General features: G+C 39.5%; 1 protein-coding gene across 1 annotated transcript in view; it reads left to right on the forward strand.

The window, feature by feature from the left end:
• Positions 1 to 10,369, forward strand: part of celf2 (cugbp, Elav-like family member 2) — a gene marked incomplete at its 5' end in the record, with an annotated part of 125,558 nt that extends 115,189 nt beyond the window's left edge. The window contains 5 exons of the mRNA XM_079236292.1: positions 350 to 457; positions 4,267 to 4,446; positions 5,754 to 5,897; positions 8,220 to 8,391; positions 10,266 to 10,369. Of these exons, the coding sequence (XP_079092418.1) occupies positions 350 to 457; positions 4,267 to 4,446; positions 5,754 to 5,897; positions 8,220 to 8,347 (560 nt within the window). The 3' untranslated portion in view covers positions 8,348 to 8,391; positions 10,266 to 10,369. The remainder of the gene's footprint in view (positions 1 to 349; positions 458 to 4,266; positions 4,447 to 5,753; positions 5,898 to 8,219; positions 8,392 to 10,265) is intronic.
• Between the last annotated feature and the right edge of the window lie 5,539 nt (positions 10,370 to 15,908).

Genomic DNA, 15,908 nt, shown 5'->3' on the forward strand with positions numbered 1-15,908 from the left:
TGAAGGAGCCACACGGTGGCGCTATCGCCCACTTTCCTCCGTTTGCCGTAAAACAAACTGGAGGTATGAAACAATCGGAGCGTAGAAGACTTCGTGAGACGGAGGCAGCCAGACTTCTCCACGGTGGTTTCAGCTCGTTTGCAGTTATTTAAAAAAGACGTTAAAATGTATAAATACTTCTGCAGGAGGCCGAGATGTTTCCTTCAAATATGCATTCAGGAATCTTCTTGAACGAGTCTGTTTTGTCTCCTACTCTCCTTCCTCTTCACCTCCTGTCTCTTTTCCCTCTCCCCCTCTTCTTCTTCTTCACCTCCTTCTTCCCCCTCTCCTCCTCTCTTCCCGGCCACAGCCAGCTCCAACGCCGGCGCCATGAACTCTCTGACCTCTCTGGGCTCTCTGGGCACCCTGCAGGGCCTGGCGGGCACCGTGGGCCTGAACAACATCAACGCACTAGCAGGTAGCGTGAACAGTGAGTACTCACTCTGCCATCTCACCTCACCTCACCTCACGGCTCCGCTGCGACCAGAGAGACTGACATGGGCTTCATGGAGGCCGTTGCATATGAGTTATTTATATATATTTTAATATTTATCTATATATTTTTTATTATTATTATTTATATTTGTAAGTTTACATGTTTTATTTTATTTTTTATTTTATTTATTATATATATATATATGTTTGTATTATATATATTTTTTATTATTATCTATATATTTAAGTTTACATTTTTATTTTATGTATTTTATTTATTATATATATATATTTTTATTATATATTTTGTATTATTATTATTTATATATTTTTCTATTTAAGTTTACATTTATTTATTTTATTAAATTGGCAATTTATCATTATTTAATCTTTAATTTAATATCTAGTTTTTATTATTTTTTTAATGAAGTTTACATTTTTTATTTTAATTAAATTGGCAATTTATCATTATTTAATCTTTCATTTTGATCAATTTAAAGAAATAAAAAAATGTGTAAAGCCAGTTCAAGCTGATTTTATATATTTTTTTAGATCTGTATAATTGGTACATAAAAAAAAGAAGAAAAAACAATTAAACAATATTGTATATAATTAAACAAAGGCTGCATGTGTTCAACTTCCATGTGCAGCTGCACAGAATAGTCGACTCACTAAAAGAACGCTGTTTACTCTGGAGGTGACGTTTCACCTCGCATTCATTTTTGTACATTTAAAATCAATAATTTTCATCATTTTAGACATGAAAATCCATAAGCTAGAAGAAAGAATGATGAAAACAGAACATAAGAAGCGTATATATATATATATATATATAGATATACATCTATATATCTATATATCTATATAGATATATAGATGTATATCTATATATCTATATATCTATATAAATATATATATATAGATATATGTTTAAAGGGTCCCGCGTCTCTCTGCGTCTCTCTTCCACTCCACAGGAACTTGTTCCCTCGTTCATCTGGCAGAAGATATTTCACCTCCATCCATCTCTCATCCGCTTCCTGTGTGTCCTGGGTTGTGCTTGCTCTAAGAGCGCTGCTGTGTGTGTGTGTGTGTGTGTGTGTGTGTGTGTGTGTGTGTGTGTGTGTGTGTGTGTTTCACATTCTGTTGTTTCTATTTTATTTATACAAGAGAACATTAGAGGGTTGAATGAGGGAAACACTTAACACTTGGTAGTGTTGTGGGTCAATCAACCACAACAAAACTCAGTTTGATCATTTTAATGCTAAAATGTAAAGTTTTGACTACTTTCCTGAACATTTTTACAATTTTATGTCAAAACAATAACAAATATGTCAATTGTACAGCCCAATAAATATAAATATGTCACTTTTTATGCCAGAAATTCAAATTGTGACTAATTCTGTGAAAAAGAAAAATATGTATAAATGCAATTTGGCCATTCTTGTGCTAAAATAAAATAAAATAAATTCAAAATAATAGTAGAAAATAGACAATGGTTGACAGTTTTCATGCCAAAACATTTACTGAATTAAATAATTTCCATGCACCAAAAAAAAAGCTAAATCCTACCAAAAAATATAGAATGAATCTGTCAATTTTACTTCCCAATAAATAAATAAAAATAGATTTTTGTGCAAAAATTTGGTTTACAATGATCATGCACAATATGTACACACTAAACATGATCCCTTTCATGCTCACAGAACTCCTTCCTGCCAGAAACTACAAACATTTAATAACTTTCCTGCTGCAAACTTTGTTCTTCGTCAGGAAGAAATGAAGAAGAAAACATTTGCAAATCTAGCAGCAAAAAAATAAGCAGAGATGAGTTGCAGGTCGGTGTGATCCGGAGACACCGCACACGCGTGTCCTGCCTTTGACCTCCGGGAGACGGAGCCGGGGTCTTAATCAGAGCCGTTATTATTACAGCAGAGATCTGCACCGCCGCCTCTTCCACCACATTATTCTCCTCTGACCTTTACCGGTCCTCGGCTGGAGTAGCTGTATCCGCCGTGTAAATCATCCCGGCATCTACTCGTGGTGCACACACACACACATACACACACACACACACACACACACAGACACAGACACACACACTCGATCGTCCTTTCAAACAGAAAAGGTCCTCTTTCGTTTTTTGCATCCTGACCAATGCTTCTCTCTGCATTCACACACACACACACACACACACACACACACACACACACACACACACACACACACACAACCTCATCCATCCAAACGTCCCCCCCCTCTCCCCCTTCCCGCCGACCGCCCCTCATTTAAACACATCTAGGCCTTAATTGAATCGCAAAGGTCACCGGTGCAATTATTCCTGAATAAATGAGTGACCTATAATCCGGAGCTCGGCGGTGATCATTTATTTCCCCGTGTCTGACGGCGAGGCGACAGGAACGGCGAGCCGATGTCAGACCCCCTCCGACAAGTTGCCCTCCGCCGTGATATTAAGCCGTTACAAGCAGCTAATGAGTGCTACTGCTGCGTTCCTCCACTTTTCAAACCGGCCCCCGCCTCCCACCGAGCCGCCTTCAGCCCCGAAGTGAGACGTCACCGGCTGGAAAAGCACCTCTCTGTTGATGCTTGACTCGGCTGCATCACCGCTTCTTTAAGTGTTGAGGGGGATTTCACACATCAGCATCAACGCTAGTGAATCTGTCATTATGCATCGTTCTTTGTCGTTTTGAATTAAAGTGAATGCACCATTGTTTGGGTGACTAAATCGCTACTGTCGTCTTGTTTTGAACGTCAATAACGAGACGATTCAAGACAGAGGCGCTCTCATTATATTCATAATAATCCATGCAGCTGCACGAGCTAAACCGCAGCTTCCTCCTCCAATACGTACAATCTATACTGAGAGTTGAGAGACGAAAACAGGACGTTAACGTCGAATTCGGCCCCGATGGGATCGTTCCGCTGTATTTTGAATGAAGGCAAAAAATTATCGGACACGTTTTTGTTCATCAATATAATCTTCACTTAATGATGTTTGAAGTATAAAGTAAGAAGCTAACGTTGGTCTATAGAGGAACTCCACCACGGTCACATGACTTCATGTTAGTCTATAGATGTCGTTTACCTTTATTTAGCTCATTAGCATTGGCGGACACAGGCTAGCTAGCTATATTAGCCAACTTTTACAATCGTTCGGCAGTTATCGTCACTGTTAGCGCTGCATTTCGACGACTGGAGATGAATGAAAATGTAGCTAAATGTAGCTTAAATGTGTCTTAAATGTAGCCTAAATGTAGCTTAAATGTAGCCTCAATGTAGCTAAATGTAGCCTAAATGTAGCTAAATGTAGCCTAAATATGTCTTAAATGTAGCCTAAATGTAGCTTAAATGTAGCCTTAATGTAGCTAAATGTAGCCTAAATGTGTCTTAAATGTAGCCTAAATGTAGCTTAAATGTACCCTAAATGTAGCTAAATGTAGCCTAAATGTGTCTTAAATGTAGCCTAAATGTAGCTAAATGCAGCCTAAATGTAGCTTAATTGTAGCCTAAATGTAGCCTAAATGTAGCTTAAATGTAGCTTATTTATTTATTTTATTATTTGTGTTTCGTAATATCGTAGCAGTTCTTGTGATTGTCTGTTTAAAGTGTTACTCTGTGTCCCGTGTTAGCGTGTGTGTGTGTGTGTGTGTGTGTGTGTGTGTGTGTGTGTGTGTGTGTGTGAACACACAACCTTCAGTGGGAGCTCTAACGAGTAAGTGCAACTCTTCTTTCCTCATCGTTGGGTTTTGTGTAAAGTTGCTCAAATGCTCTCAGGTATGGCGGCTCTCAACGGAGGCCTGGGCGGCGCCGGGCTCAGCAACGGCACGGCGGGCACCATGGACGCGCTGACGCAGGCCTACTCAGGGATCCAGCAGTACGCCGCCGCCGCGCTGCCCACCCTCTACAGCCAGTCCCTGCTGCAGCAGCAAGGGGCCGCCGGCAGCCAGAAGGAGGGTCAGTAGCACCTCAGGGGCTTTTATTTTGTAGTTACAGCGAAGAGCAGCGGCACATTTCAGCTGCCAGCTGACACCGAGGATGATATGCGTCGTAGGAATCTACGTATGCTTCTTGGAACAAAAATTATGAGAGGAAAAAAAAGATAAATCAGCTGCTTCTTAAGCAGAAAACAAGACTGAACTTCACGGTGCATTTGTGGACATTCAGGAGATTTGTGTATTGTTGATTTTAGTCCTTTTATTTTTTTTATATTCAAAATGCACACAAAATCTTTCTTCCAAATATAGTGAGCTCTACATGTCTGATATAGATTTCTGAATTACATTTTTAAAACACTTTTACCAAAGATCTACATTTGTTTATTATTGTTATATTATATAATAGTAATTATTATTACAACAGTAATAATATCACAATATACTTCTACAATACAATAATTCTACAAAAATAAATCACAAGTCTGCTTTGTAATTTTTCTCAATGTTTTTGTTGAAAATAATTCATCAACTCTATTTATAAAATAGTTAATGTGCATTTTTTTCTATGTAAAGATACTTTAATTGGAATAACTTTCAGTAATATTTTTCCATATATCAACCAAACTTTTACCAAAAGAAAAATACAATAAATTTCAGTCTTATTTTGAAGGAACTTGACTTCATCAGCACAAAATGTAAAAGTAAGAATTAGTTAGGAATCATTCTGCTATATTTCTGATTCTATATAAATATTCCTGCAATGATTTTAGAGCTTAATTATTTATATGGATGCAAAGTGAATCTGAGCGAGGCTCCGTTTGTTTGTTCTCGTCTCATCTCTGCTTCCAACAAAGACACATTCAATAAAAAAGAAGCTTTCTTCCTCCGACTGTCCATCCAGGAGTTCACAACCGGCTCGAGGAGACAAAGAGGCGGCGGATACATCGGCTTCGTGTCGCAGTGAAGAGCACATTTAATGATTCTGAGAGATCTGACCTTCTGGGATTAGGATGTGGGATAGAAAGAGGGAGGGGCGACCTTTGACCCCTCTTAAGAGAGACGACGCGCAGCGGAGAGAAAGAGCGAGAGGAAACGGGACCGCTTTTATCCGTCGAGAGCGAACATATTATCATTATTAACCGAAAAAAGGAAAAAGCATTCATTCACTTTGTTTAATGTTCAATATAATTGGAGGATTTTGTTTAAAAGCGTTCACAAAACTCGAGGTTGCGGCCGTGCACAGCCCTCTCCTGCAGCGTATTTATGTATTTTATTCTGAAATGAAAGAGCCGCCCAATGACCTCACTGCCCTCGCCCCACCCACAGGTCCCGAGGGTGCCAACCTGTTCATCTACCACCTGCCCCAGGAGTTCGGAGACCAGGACATCCTGCAGATGTTCATGCCTTTCGGAAACGTGGTCTCTGCCAAAGTCTTCATCGACAAACAGACGAACCTGAGCAAGTGCTTCGGTAAGGAACGCCGCTCAGGGGCCAGTTCAGGGGCAGTTCAGGGCCCAGTTCAGGGGCAGTTCAGGGCCCAGTTCAGGGGCAGTTCAGGGGCAGTTCAGGGCCCAGTTCAGGGGCAGTTCAGGGGCAGTTCAGGGGCAGTTCAGGGGCCAGTTCAGGGGCAGTTCAGGGCCCAGTTCAGGGCCCAGTTCAGGGCCCAGTTCAGGGGCAGTTCAGGGGCAGTTCAGGGCCCAATTCAGGGGCAGTTCAGGGCCAGTTCAGGGGCAGTTTAGGGCCCAGTTCAGGGGCAGTTCAGGGGCAGTTCAGGGGCCAGTTCAGGGTCCAGTTCAGGGCCCAGTTCAGGGCCCAGTTCCAGGAAAACCCCTGCAGGAAATTCATGCATTTTTCCTGCAAATGACCAACAACGGGGCTGAGAAATATTGAGCCACATTCATGGAAGCCGTTAATATAAGACAAGTGACTCCTTTATGCACCTGGTATTAAATAATCCTACTTGATTGACATGTAAATATCTCCGTTCCTCCATGTAGCCAAACAGAAATAAATCAAGCATGGATCCAGGAAGAAACAGACGGCAGTGATACTAACTATATATATATATATATATATATATATATATATATATATATATATATATATATATATAAAGTCTGGTCAAGATGGATGTGAGACAAGCGAGACGAGGAGTTTACTGTCAGTTTTAGAGGTTGCAGGTGTTAGGAGAGGAAGTGAAGTGTGCAGAGATGACTTTGTGAAAGACAGCGTGAAAGAATAAAATAAAACACAACATAACTTCTCTGTCTGCTCCAAAAACCTTCATTTTGACCCTTTGGTGGCGTTTGGAGCAGTTTTTGCAGACTCATGATGCTCCACATTGGAAGTGCCACTTCACTCCCCGCTATTTGCTTCACTATTATGTGTATTCCTCCTTTACTCCGCTTTATTATTCCATTATTCTTTTGCTGCAACGACCCCTTCGGGAGTCGTTAAATTTTAATATTTTCATATTGTGTACCAGGGGTGCATTTTCATTTCGATGTAAAGCAGACGGATCAGATATCCGGAGACGCGGAAACATGGCGAAGGAGCTTCTCGTAGTATTTTTATTTAAGTAGCTGGTTATTACACATTGATTTTTGAAATGAGTATAGAGTTGCTGTAAATAAACAAGACCCATCAGGCAGAAGCGTCTTTGCTGCAAAGAGAGAAGACATAAAAACACTTACAGCATGTCAGACAGGAAACAATGAATATTACAGGGCAACAAAAACACAACCCCAATCATCTCAGCTGTTTATTATGCCACTATAGCACCTGTTTCCTGGTAGCATATGTTGTTGTTTACCTTATTTACCTCATTAGCATTGGCGCACAAGCTAGCTAGCTATATTAGCCAACATGTTGCCAAATTTTACAATCGTTCGGCAGTTGTCGTCACTGTTAGCGCTGCATTTTAACGACTGTAGATGAATGAAAATGTAGCTACATGTAGCCTAAAAGTAGCTAAACGTAGCCTAAATGTAGCTAAACGTAGCTTATTTGTGTTGTGTAACATTGTAGAGGTTCACTCACGAGGGAAACCAGATACAAACGGCACTGGCAGTTATCGTCACTGTTAGCGCTACGTTTTGACAACTGTAGATGAATGAAAATGTAGCTAAATGTAGCCAAATGTAGCCTAAATGTAGCCTAAATGTAGCTTATTCGTGTTACGTAACATTGTAGAGGTTCACTCACGAGGGAAACCAGATACAAACGGCATATAGTTCATTTTCATCAAGGTGAATCATTGTAAAATTGCTAATTTTGACTTTTTATGAAGACATAATTGCAAGCAATGACGGCTTTGTAGCCGATTTGTTGACACTTAAGTAGCTCTTTTAGCCCAGCTGATATCTGCAGCGCTCCACACAACTGGCAACAAATGTAGCGAGCTAGGCTAAAGACATTCTATTAATGCAGAATATATAACTCGGACAACTGGACCAATCTTTATTACTTTAAACGCTCCCTGTTGCAAGTTGGAAACATGACCAGTATGCCCGGTTGTCACATTCTTGTTGTTTTAAACACGTTTCCTCTGGTTTTAAACAATTTTCCTCTGATTTTAAACACGTTTCCTCTGGTTTTAAACACTTTTCCTCTGGTTTTAAACACTTTTCCTCTGGTTTTAAACAAGTTTCCGCTGGTTTTAAACACGTTTCTTTTGGTTTTAAACACTTTTCCTCTGGTTTTAAACACGTTTCCTCTGGTTTTAAACACTTTTCCTCTGGTTTTAAACACGTTTCTTCTGGTTTTAAACACTTTTCCTCCCGTCCCCCGCAGGCTTCGTCAGCTACGACAATCCCGTGTCGGCGCAGGCAGCCATCCAGGCCATGAACGGCTTCCAGATCGGCATGAAGCGGCTGAAGGTGCAGCTGAAGCGCTCCAAGAACGACAGCAAACCGTACTGATCTTAGCACTAGCGTCTCTCTGCTCCCATGTTAGCACTGCTAGGGTAAGTCCCCCCACCAAGAGGTGCAAACGAAAAAAAAACACAAAAACTAACCGAGCCACGACCTCTCTACAGAGACTGCTGGGGGGAGGGAGGGGAGACGACCTACAACCACCTGAGGGAGACACACACGCCTTGTTTTTTTGTTTCTTTTTCTTGCTTTTTTGAAGATTTTTATGTTAGCTTTCAAGTATTATTATTTATTACAATTATTATTTTTCTTTTCTTTTTTACACACATGAACGCTTCCATTACCGCCATTACTTTGTGCAATTGTTTTTTTTTTTATTTAACTTTTTTTTTTTTTTTTACAATGGGAGAAAGTAGCTATCTTGGGGTAGCTTTATATATATATATATATATATATATATATATATATATATATATATATATAAAAAGCTTGTTTTTCTTAATTTCTCAGAGATTATTTATACATTTTTGAGGACTAGTTACAGCCACAAAGACAAAGGAGCCATGATGATTCAAACTTATTCTTTTCCTTCTCTCTCTCTCGTTGTGAACCCCGAGGCCTGGCGAAGGGTTCACTATTTTATTCCATTTTTTGACACGCACGCCGATATGCACATTCGACCTTTGACCTCCGCGGTGTTGGTTGCCGTCCGCCGCTGCTTCTCCGAGAACAAAAAAAACAAACTCTATGCCGACTGGCAACCCGGGAGCAAAGGCTGCAAAAAAACATGAGTGGCCTCTTTACATTATAGTCAGTGCAGTTACAGAACAACAAACTAAACACACACAGCTGCGTCTTATTATTTATGTGAAAATAAAAAAAAAACAGTTTTTTTATTTCTTAAGGTGAAGAAAAACAAAAATTAGTCGCTACATTTCTGGGTCAGATCACATTGGTCTTTGTTGTGAAAGGGATATTACCGCATTTGCAAAATAACATCCAGAATTTGATGAAGGCTATAATGATAATTCTACTAATAAAAAAAAGAGTTTATGGGTTCGAGGTGGTCACTGAAAATACTTGATGTTTGTTGACAGATTTAAAAAAAGAAGAGAGAATAAGTCAAAGTACAGAAAGCCACAGGCCTGTAAATTTTATTTGTAAAAAAAGCAGTTCTATTTTTATACAACATTTTTACTGCCTCAGATGAAGAAAAAAAAAGGATTTTATTTATTGCCTATCGTTAAGTTATTGGACTCCTATAAAATATACAGCATCATTAAAAGTAGACCCCTGTGGAGAAGTCTCGTGGAACCGGGTTCTCCGGTGTTTTTCGTGTTTTTTCAGTGCAGAAACCACAATCACAACACGCCGCCATTCGAGCCGCACCCTTCCTCTTCCTCCTCCTCCTCCTCCTCCTCCTCCAGTTTGATTTACTCATTCACTCTGTGCTGTTCATCCATTCATCTCTCTCTCTCTTTTGACCGCGTTTTTACTCATTTAAATTTTTTGGTTTTGCGTTTTTTGTTTGTTCGTAGCCCCTCCCCCGTCTCCCAAAAAAATATGACTATTTTCTCCCAAATGACGACATCCATCTGGGATCTGATGGATAAAGCTTTGGGTGTTCTTTGTTTGTGTGTGTATGTGTGCGTGTGTGAAGAAATGAGTGTGTGTGTGTGTGTTGTTGCCTGTTAGTATAGACCTATAACATGACATCATTTAAAGAAAAAGTACAAACTCAAAGCTTAAAAAATGTGCCAATGAACTCAGTGAGTGGTGTTGCAGTTCTGCCGGTTTGCATTGTTGTTGTTGTCGTTTGTTTGCCGTCGTTTGTTGTTGTTGTCGTTGTTGTTGTTGTTTCTCCTGTTGTTTTTTTTTACAAAAACAAAATGCTGTAGTGGTGTGGTGCTCCTGCTCTCTGTGTGTAACTCTCTCCTCTCCCCTGTTTTTTCTTTCCCCCTTTTAGAACAACCCATCTCCATGCCTGTTAGCTCATCGTTTGCCTAGCATGTCTCCGTGGCGTCCCAAAAAAAACAAACAAACTTTTAGAACAAAAAAACAAAAATCCCCACCAAAAACAAAACAAAAAAAAAGTGTCATCGTCCTCCTCGTCCTCCTCGTCCTCCTCGTCTTCCTCGTCCTCCCCGTCATTGTTTTTTCTGATGTCTTTTCCGAGCTCACCTGATCATTACCTGGTTCTCCTCCTCCTCTGCCGCCTACTGACCTTTTGAACTTTGAACTTTTTGGGATTTTTTTATGATTTATTTTGTTGTTTATTGTTGTTTCTTTTTTGCATGTGACCTCCTTTAGATCTGTTTTCCGGGAGGGTTTCAGGGAGGGAGGCGACAACAAGGGAGGCGGGTGAGAAAAGTGAATCAATGTGAAAAAGATATAAAGCTGCATTCGTATGAAAAACTAAAAAAAACTGAGATTTTTATGGAAAAACACAACAACCTGTGGCAAAGTGATTTCCATACACTATGTTTTCCTGCAATTTTCTTTTTTGTTTCTTCTTCTTCTTCTTCTTTATGTCAGTTTTTTTTCTTTCTTTCTTTTCTTCTTCATTTAAAGTAAACTTGAAAGTTCACTACAGGAACTGGCGGCCATCTTGCTTCTGGCGCCGGTGAAGAAGCGGTCGCCGGGCCAGAAGCGGTGCGCGCCGGTTCCTCTGAAAAAATAAGACTACTTCCAAACAGTTTTGAAATCAAAACTGTCTGATCAATATTAGACTCTTCTCAGAGCTCTCCAATGGTTTTTACATTTTTCAGGCAGTGTAAAGTTTTTTGATAAGGCCATTTTAAGTGGCTCTGTTTCTCATTCAAAGTCTATATATAGAACCACTTTTTTCTAGAGTAGTTTAAAGGTAAAAATAAAAAAAAGACATTTGCCCTGTTTGGGGCGGGAGAAATGCTACCTACTTGTGTCACCTTTTGCTGAACTGACTCACAGATAGACAATCCGTGGTTTAAATGCACATGATGAAATGACCTATATTTTCTACTGTTTAAATGTATAGAGGAAAAAAAATAATACTAAGATACGTGTGAACCTGCGTTAACGTCGGTGCTTCTCGTGAGTTTAGTTGTGGTTTCATCACAAGTCTAACGGTCTTAAATGTCTCATTTTTTTCAAGAGAAGACAAAAAAATCAGTTTACTTGAACAATAGACAAAGCCTTTCATATTACTATAATAGTTACTTTGTTGTTTCTTTTTTTGTTTGTTGTTTCTTCTTTTTTTTAAGGAGTCCCTATTTGCTAAATTTCTTGTTGGTTAATTAGCTATATAAAATTCCTAAAAAATATATATAAATATAAATATATCTATATATATATATATAATGTCAGCTTGTGAAGCATCAATGTCATTATTATTTTATTTCTCTCGTGGGAAACAAATATTTAGATGTGTTTTGTTGTTCGGCAAAAATGTCTTATAAAGAAAAAAAGACAAGATCAGTGGAGTTTAGTGCCAAATTCTGAAGGTACTTCCTGCCTAGCGTCAGTGTACTTCTTGTGGAATTATTTGATAACATGGGTATTTTATTATAAGTGTTTTGTATGGATCCCTCATATTTAAGAAAAAAAAAATATAGATTTAAAAAAGAGTTTGTTAACTTGCTATTCTGTGGTCTTGTTGCCTGAAAATGTCATGTTTGCTTTTTTTTCTTTGTAAAGATGTAAAAAAAAACAAAAAAAAAAGGTTTGAAAAAAAGTGCCCATGTGTCATATATATATATATATACACACACACACGGACACACACACACACACACACATTCTCGTGCAGACCTCACAGTTTTTCTTTCTTGTGCATGACAGCCCCCCTGAGTGTGAACGCCTCCACAGCGCCCTCTACTGCCCCGCCGGCGTGCGCGCACACACTTTAAAAAAGAGAAATAAACGGGACTCACGCACTGATATTTTTAGCCATTTGTACAGCCGTTTATTCATCGAAGCCTTACCACGAACTTTGCACTCTCTCTCTCGCACAGACATCGGGCTTCACGTCGTCTTTTGATTGTCTTCTCGGTGGAGTCATACGCGAAAAAGCCTTATTTTTCCGAATCCTATTTTATCCGCCGTTTGTCTGAGTTTTTTTTTCATTTTTTCCGGGTCTCGTAAACACGGGCCTCGTTTCTGTCTCGGGCGGCGATCATTACTTTTGTGTTCATCGTGATGTAAGCACAGGGCGAGAACCACAACCGAGCCTCGACTTCCTGGGCGGGAGAAAGGAAAGCACACGCCGCCGGAGAGTCCAATCGTTTCTTCATTTCTCAACTCGTTCTTTAACGTCTTTTATGGGCCAAAATCATGTTTAGATGCTAAAAAAATGTGTTATTGACATTTCTCGTAGTCGAGCCGTTTACATGGCACAGTGTTGTCAAAAGTCCCGGTTACCCACCATTCCCTCCCTGAAAGCCTAGTTTACGGTCTGCAAAAAAAAAAAAAAAGTTAAATAGTTTTTAAAAAAAAAAAAACCAAAAGGCAGCATTATTTTCTACAGAAGCTCACCAGTCGCCTTAACCAGGGAGCGTTGTACCAGTATTATGAAGAGAAGATGTTGTGAGTCAGTGAGTCCGGGTTCACCTTTGTGTGTCAAAGTCTAGGGGGGGCCGCCATTTTCTTTCAGGGTTTAGTTGTTGTTTTGCCCTCCTCTCCGTCTGGTTGTTGTCTCCGAGGCTAGAGCGGAGACGTCTTATTGGAACGGCGGCGCGGGAAATTAAAAAAATAAAGCGCCTGTTAGTTTTGGAGAGGGGAGTCCGTCGAAAAAACAACAACAAAATGGAGGCGACGCGGCTTTCATTATCCCCCCCCGCCAAAAAAATACCGAACTTTACGTGATCTCATGGAGGGAGGCGAGCAGACTTTTTATTTTTAATTAATTGTATTTGTTTTCCTAAATGCAGTACACAACATGAGCAGTGCCACAAACAGCCATAACTACCTGTATGAAAGCAGCGTCAGCGGACCAGGCGTGAACGTCGATGAAAGTTGCATCACATCGTCACGTCGCACAACTTAACGTCGACTTTTTTTAAATCGTTTTTTTTTTTTTTTTTTTGCGCGTGCGGAGGCTTCGTAATCTGTGCTTGTTCATTAAAAGGCGTTCTGTGTCCCCACCAAAAGAAAACACACACAAAAATAAAACACGTTGCCAAATGTCACACAGCCTGACGTGAAGCGGCTCGTCTTCGTCTTCAATGTTCGGGAAGCACAAGAGGGGCGTAGAAACGGGGTTTCCCGTGGGGCGTAGAAATTAAGTTTCCCGTGAGGCGTAGAAACGAGGTATCCCGTGGGGCGTAGAAAACGGGGTTTCCAGTGGAGCGTAGAAACAGGGTTTCCTGTTGGGCGTAGAAACAGGGTTTCCCGTGGGGCGTAGAAAACGGGGTTTCCCGTGGAGCGTAGAAACAGGGTTTCCCGTGGGGCATAGAAACAGGGTTTCCCATGGAGCTTAGAAACGGGGTTTCCCGTGGAGCGGCTCGCCTCGGAGGGGCTGTCATGGCCGATGCTCGTTGTAATCTCTATCTTTGTCACTTGTTCACTTCTCTGTTCTCCTTCTTTCTTAATTATCTTTAAGTGCTATTTATCAAAACAATGAAATCTGAAGATAAAAAAAAATAACTTGTCGTTTCTTTGCATTATGGCTTATGTCGAAGTTTTTTGAGGGAAAAAAATGTTTTGTGTGTTTTCTCTCTTTCCGTGCCGTTAAAAAAAAAAAAAAAAAAGAGCTTGTTGTCTGTAGAAATTATCCAAATTGTTTGTTGTTTTTTTTTGTTTCTTTTAATTCTCAAGATACAAAACAAGTAGTCAAAGTTATTGTCCTGAGAAGCCAAAGTCGATGCATTTCAGTGGATCCTGTGAGCGTGATGTTTGTTTGTTTGACAACACTTGGAAATCTGTCACTGGATGGGATTTAAAAAGTACAACAACAACATAAAAATGCAGGCTTTTCCTATTTCTACAACTGATTGTACTTATGCATTTTGTACCAGTGGAATTTTTTATACTGGAGATTAAAGGATACAACAAAAAAAACTAAAAAAATCGTAGAAAAAGCTGTCTGACCCGACCGGTCCCCGAGTGTGATTCCTCGCTGGCATCCAGAACGTTGGCTTTTGATAACAAGATTTTTTAGAAGATCTTTGGCTTTTATTTCTTTCTCTTCTTTCTCCTCACGTGAGTGTTGTTCTTTCTTTCTGCCTTCCTTCTTCTTTTTCTGTTCTTTCGTTCTTTGTTTTTTCCCCACGTAAAAAAAACAGAGGGTAGGTGAGTGTCAGATTTTTCATTTTTTTTTATTATTATAATTTTTTTATTTTGCTTTTTTTTTTAAATAGTTCTAGCAAGTTTGTCTATACAAAAGCGGTAAGTTTCATTTTTGACTTCTGTATTGTGCCGTCTACACGATAAGACAATTATAGAAAAAGAAGGAATAGAAATATTTAGTCACCTTCAGTGGATTAATGTATTAGTTTAATAAAGAGATCAACTAATTAGAAATCTTTTGCTTTTAGCTGTTTAGATTTTTCCGGTTTCTCTGTCCTTCTCTGTGAACTAACTGTGTAGCTGAAGCAGTCAGAATTATTTTTGTAAACGTATGTTCTTGTGTGATGCAGTTTTTTGCTTCTGTCTCCTATATTAAACCATTTTTCCTAATACTCGTCTCTCTCTGTGTTGTTGTGTTCCAGTCTCACGTCGTACTGTTCCACAACCTCTTCCTCTCGTCCTCTTTCTCTCATGAGTCTCTCACCTGTTCACGTTTTTTGTTGTGTTTTCTTTTTTGCATAGTGAAGTTGGCTCCGCCCCCAGCAAACTCACTATGTTCTCACTCCGGCACAGTAAATATACATACATGTACGCGTGTGGTTGCATGTATTTTACTGTGCAACCCGACAGTCCAGAAACTTCACCTCATGGCATCAAGCCCTGTTTTCCGAAAATCCGAATGGTTATATACCCTAAATTCAGATTATCTCCTCAACCACAAGGCCTATTTGAATAATGTAAAATGGTATAATATACAGAAAACCCTTGGGAACATAGCTAATAAGTTTATATGTGTGTTACTGGTATATTGGTTTATGATAGTGCACGGAAAAGGAAAATAAATATATATATTTAGCAACAAAATTATAATTAAAAGTTGTATGTTCTTATCGTAACAATTGTTGATATATTTTAATTTAATATTTAACATAGCTCTATGTGTTAAGAGTATCTGAATGATGTGCGAAGTTTGGCTTTTATTGAGTGAAGTTAAGTATTTTTTTAAATTATAAGGAATAGTTGAGATTTAGACCAGTTGTCATCCGCCAAAATATGAGCACATTAGGATCCATGGTCCCGAACATTACTCTGAAATATCTATAAAATAGTCACATTTTAGTAGAAAACATTTTGGGTATAACTCCGACAAGAATTTCGGGACGTATTTACAAAAATGCATTGCGGCTCGTCAGATCGTCCAATGACGGACTGCGAGGCCGACGTTTAAAATGACAAACAGTTGGATGAGATAGTTAAGAACGATGACGATGTTACGATACAGTCACTTCCTGTTTTTAGTGCCCGCCCCCTCAGAGTGTTTCCTGATCAGTGATTGGCCCGCGCG

Source organism: Taurulus bubalis, assembly GCF_910589615.1.
Source record: "Taurulus bubalis genome assembly, chromosome: 20".
In the NCBI taxonomy this organism is placed as follows: Eukaryota; Metazoa; Chordata; class Actinopteri; order Perciformes; family Cottidae; genus Taurulus; species Taurulus bubalis.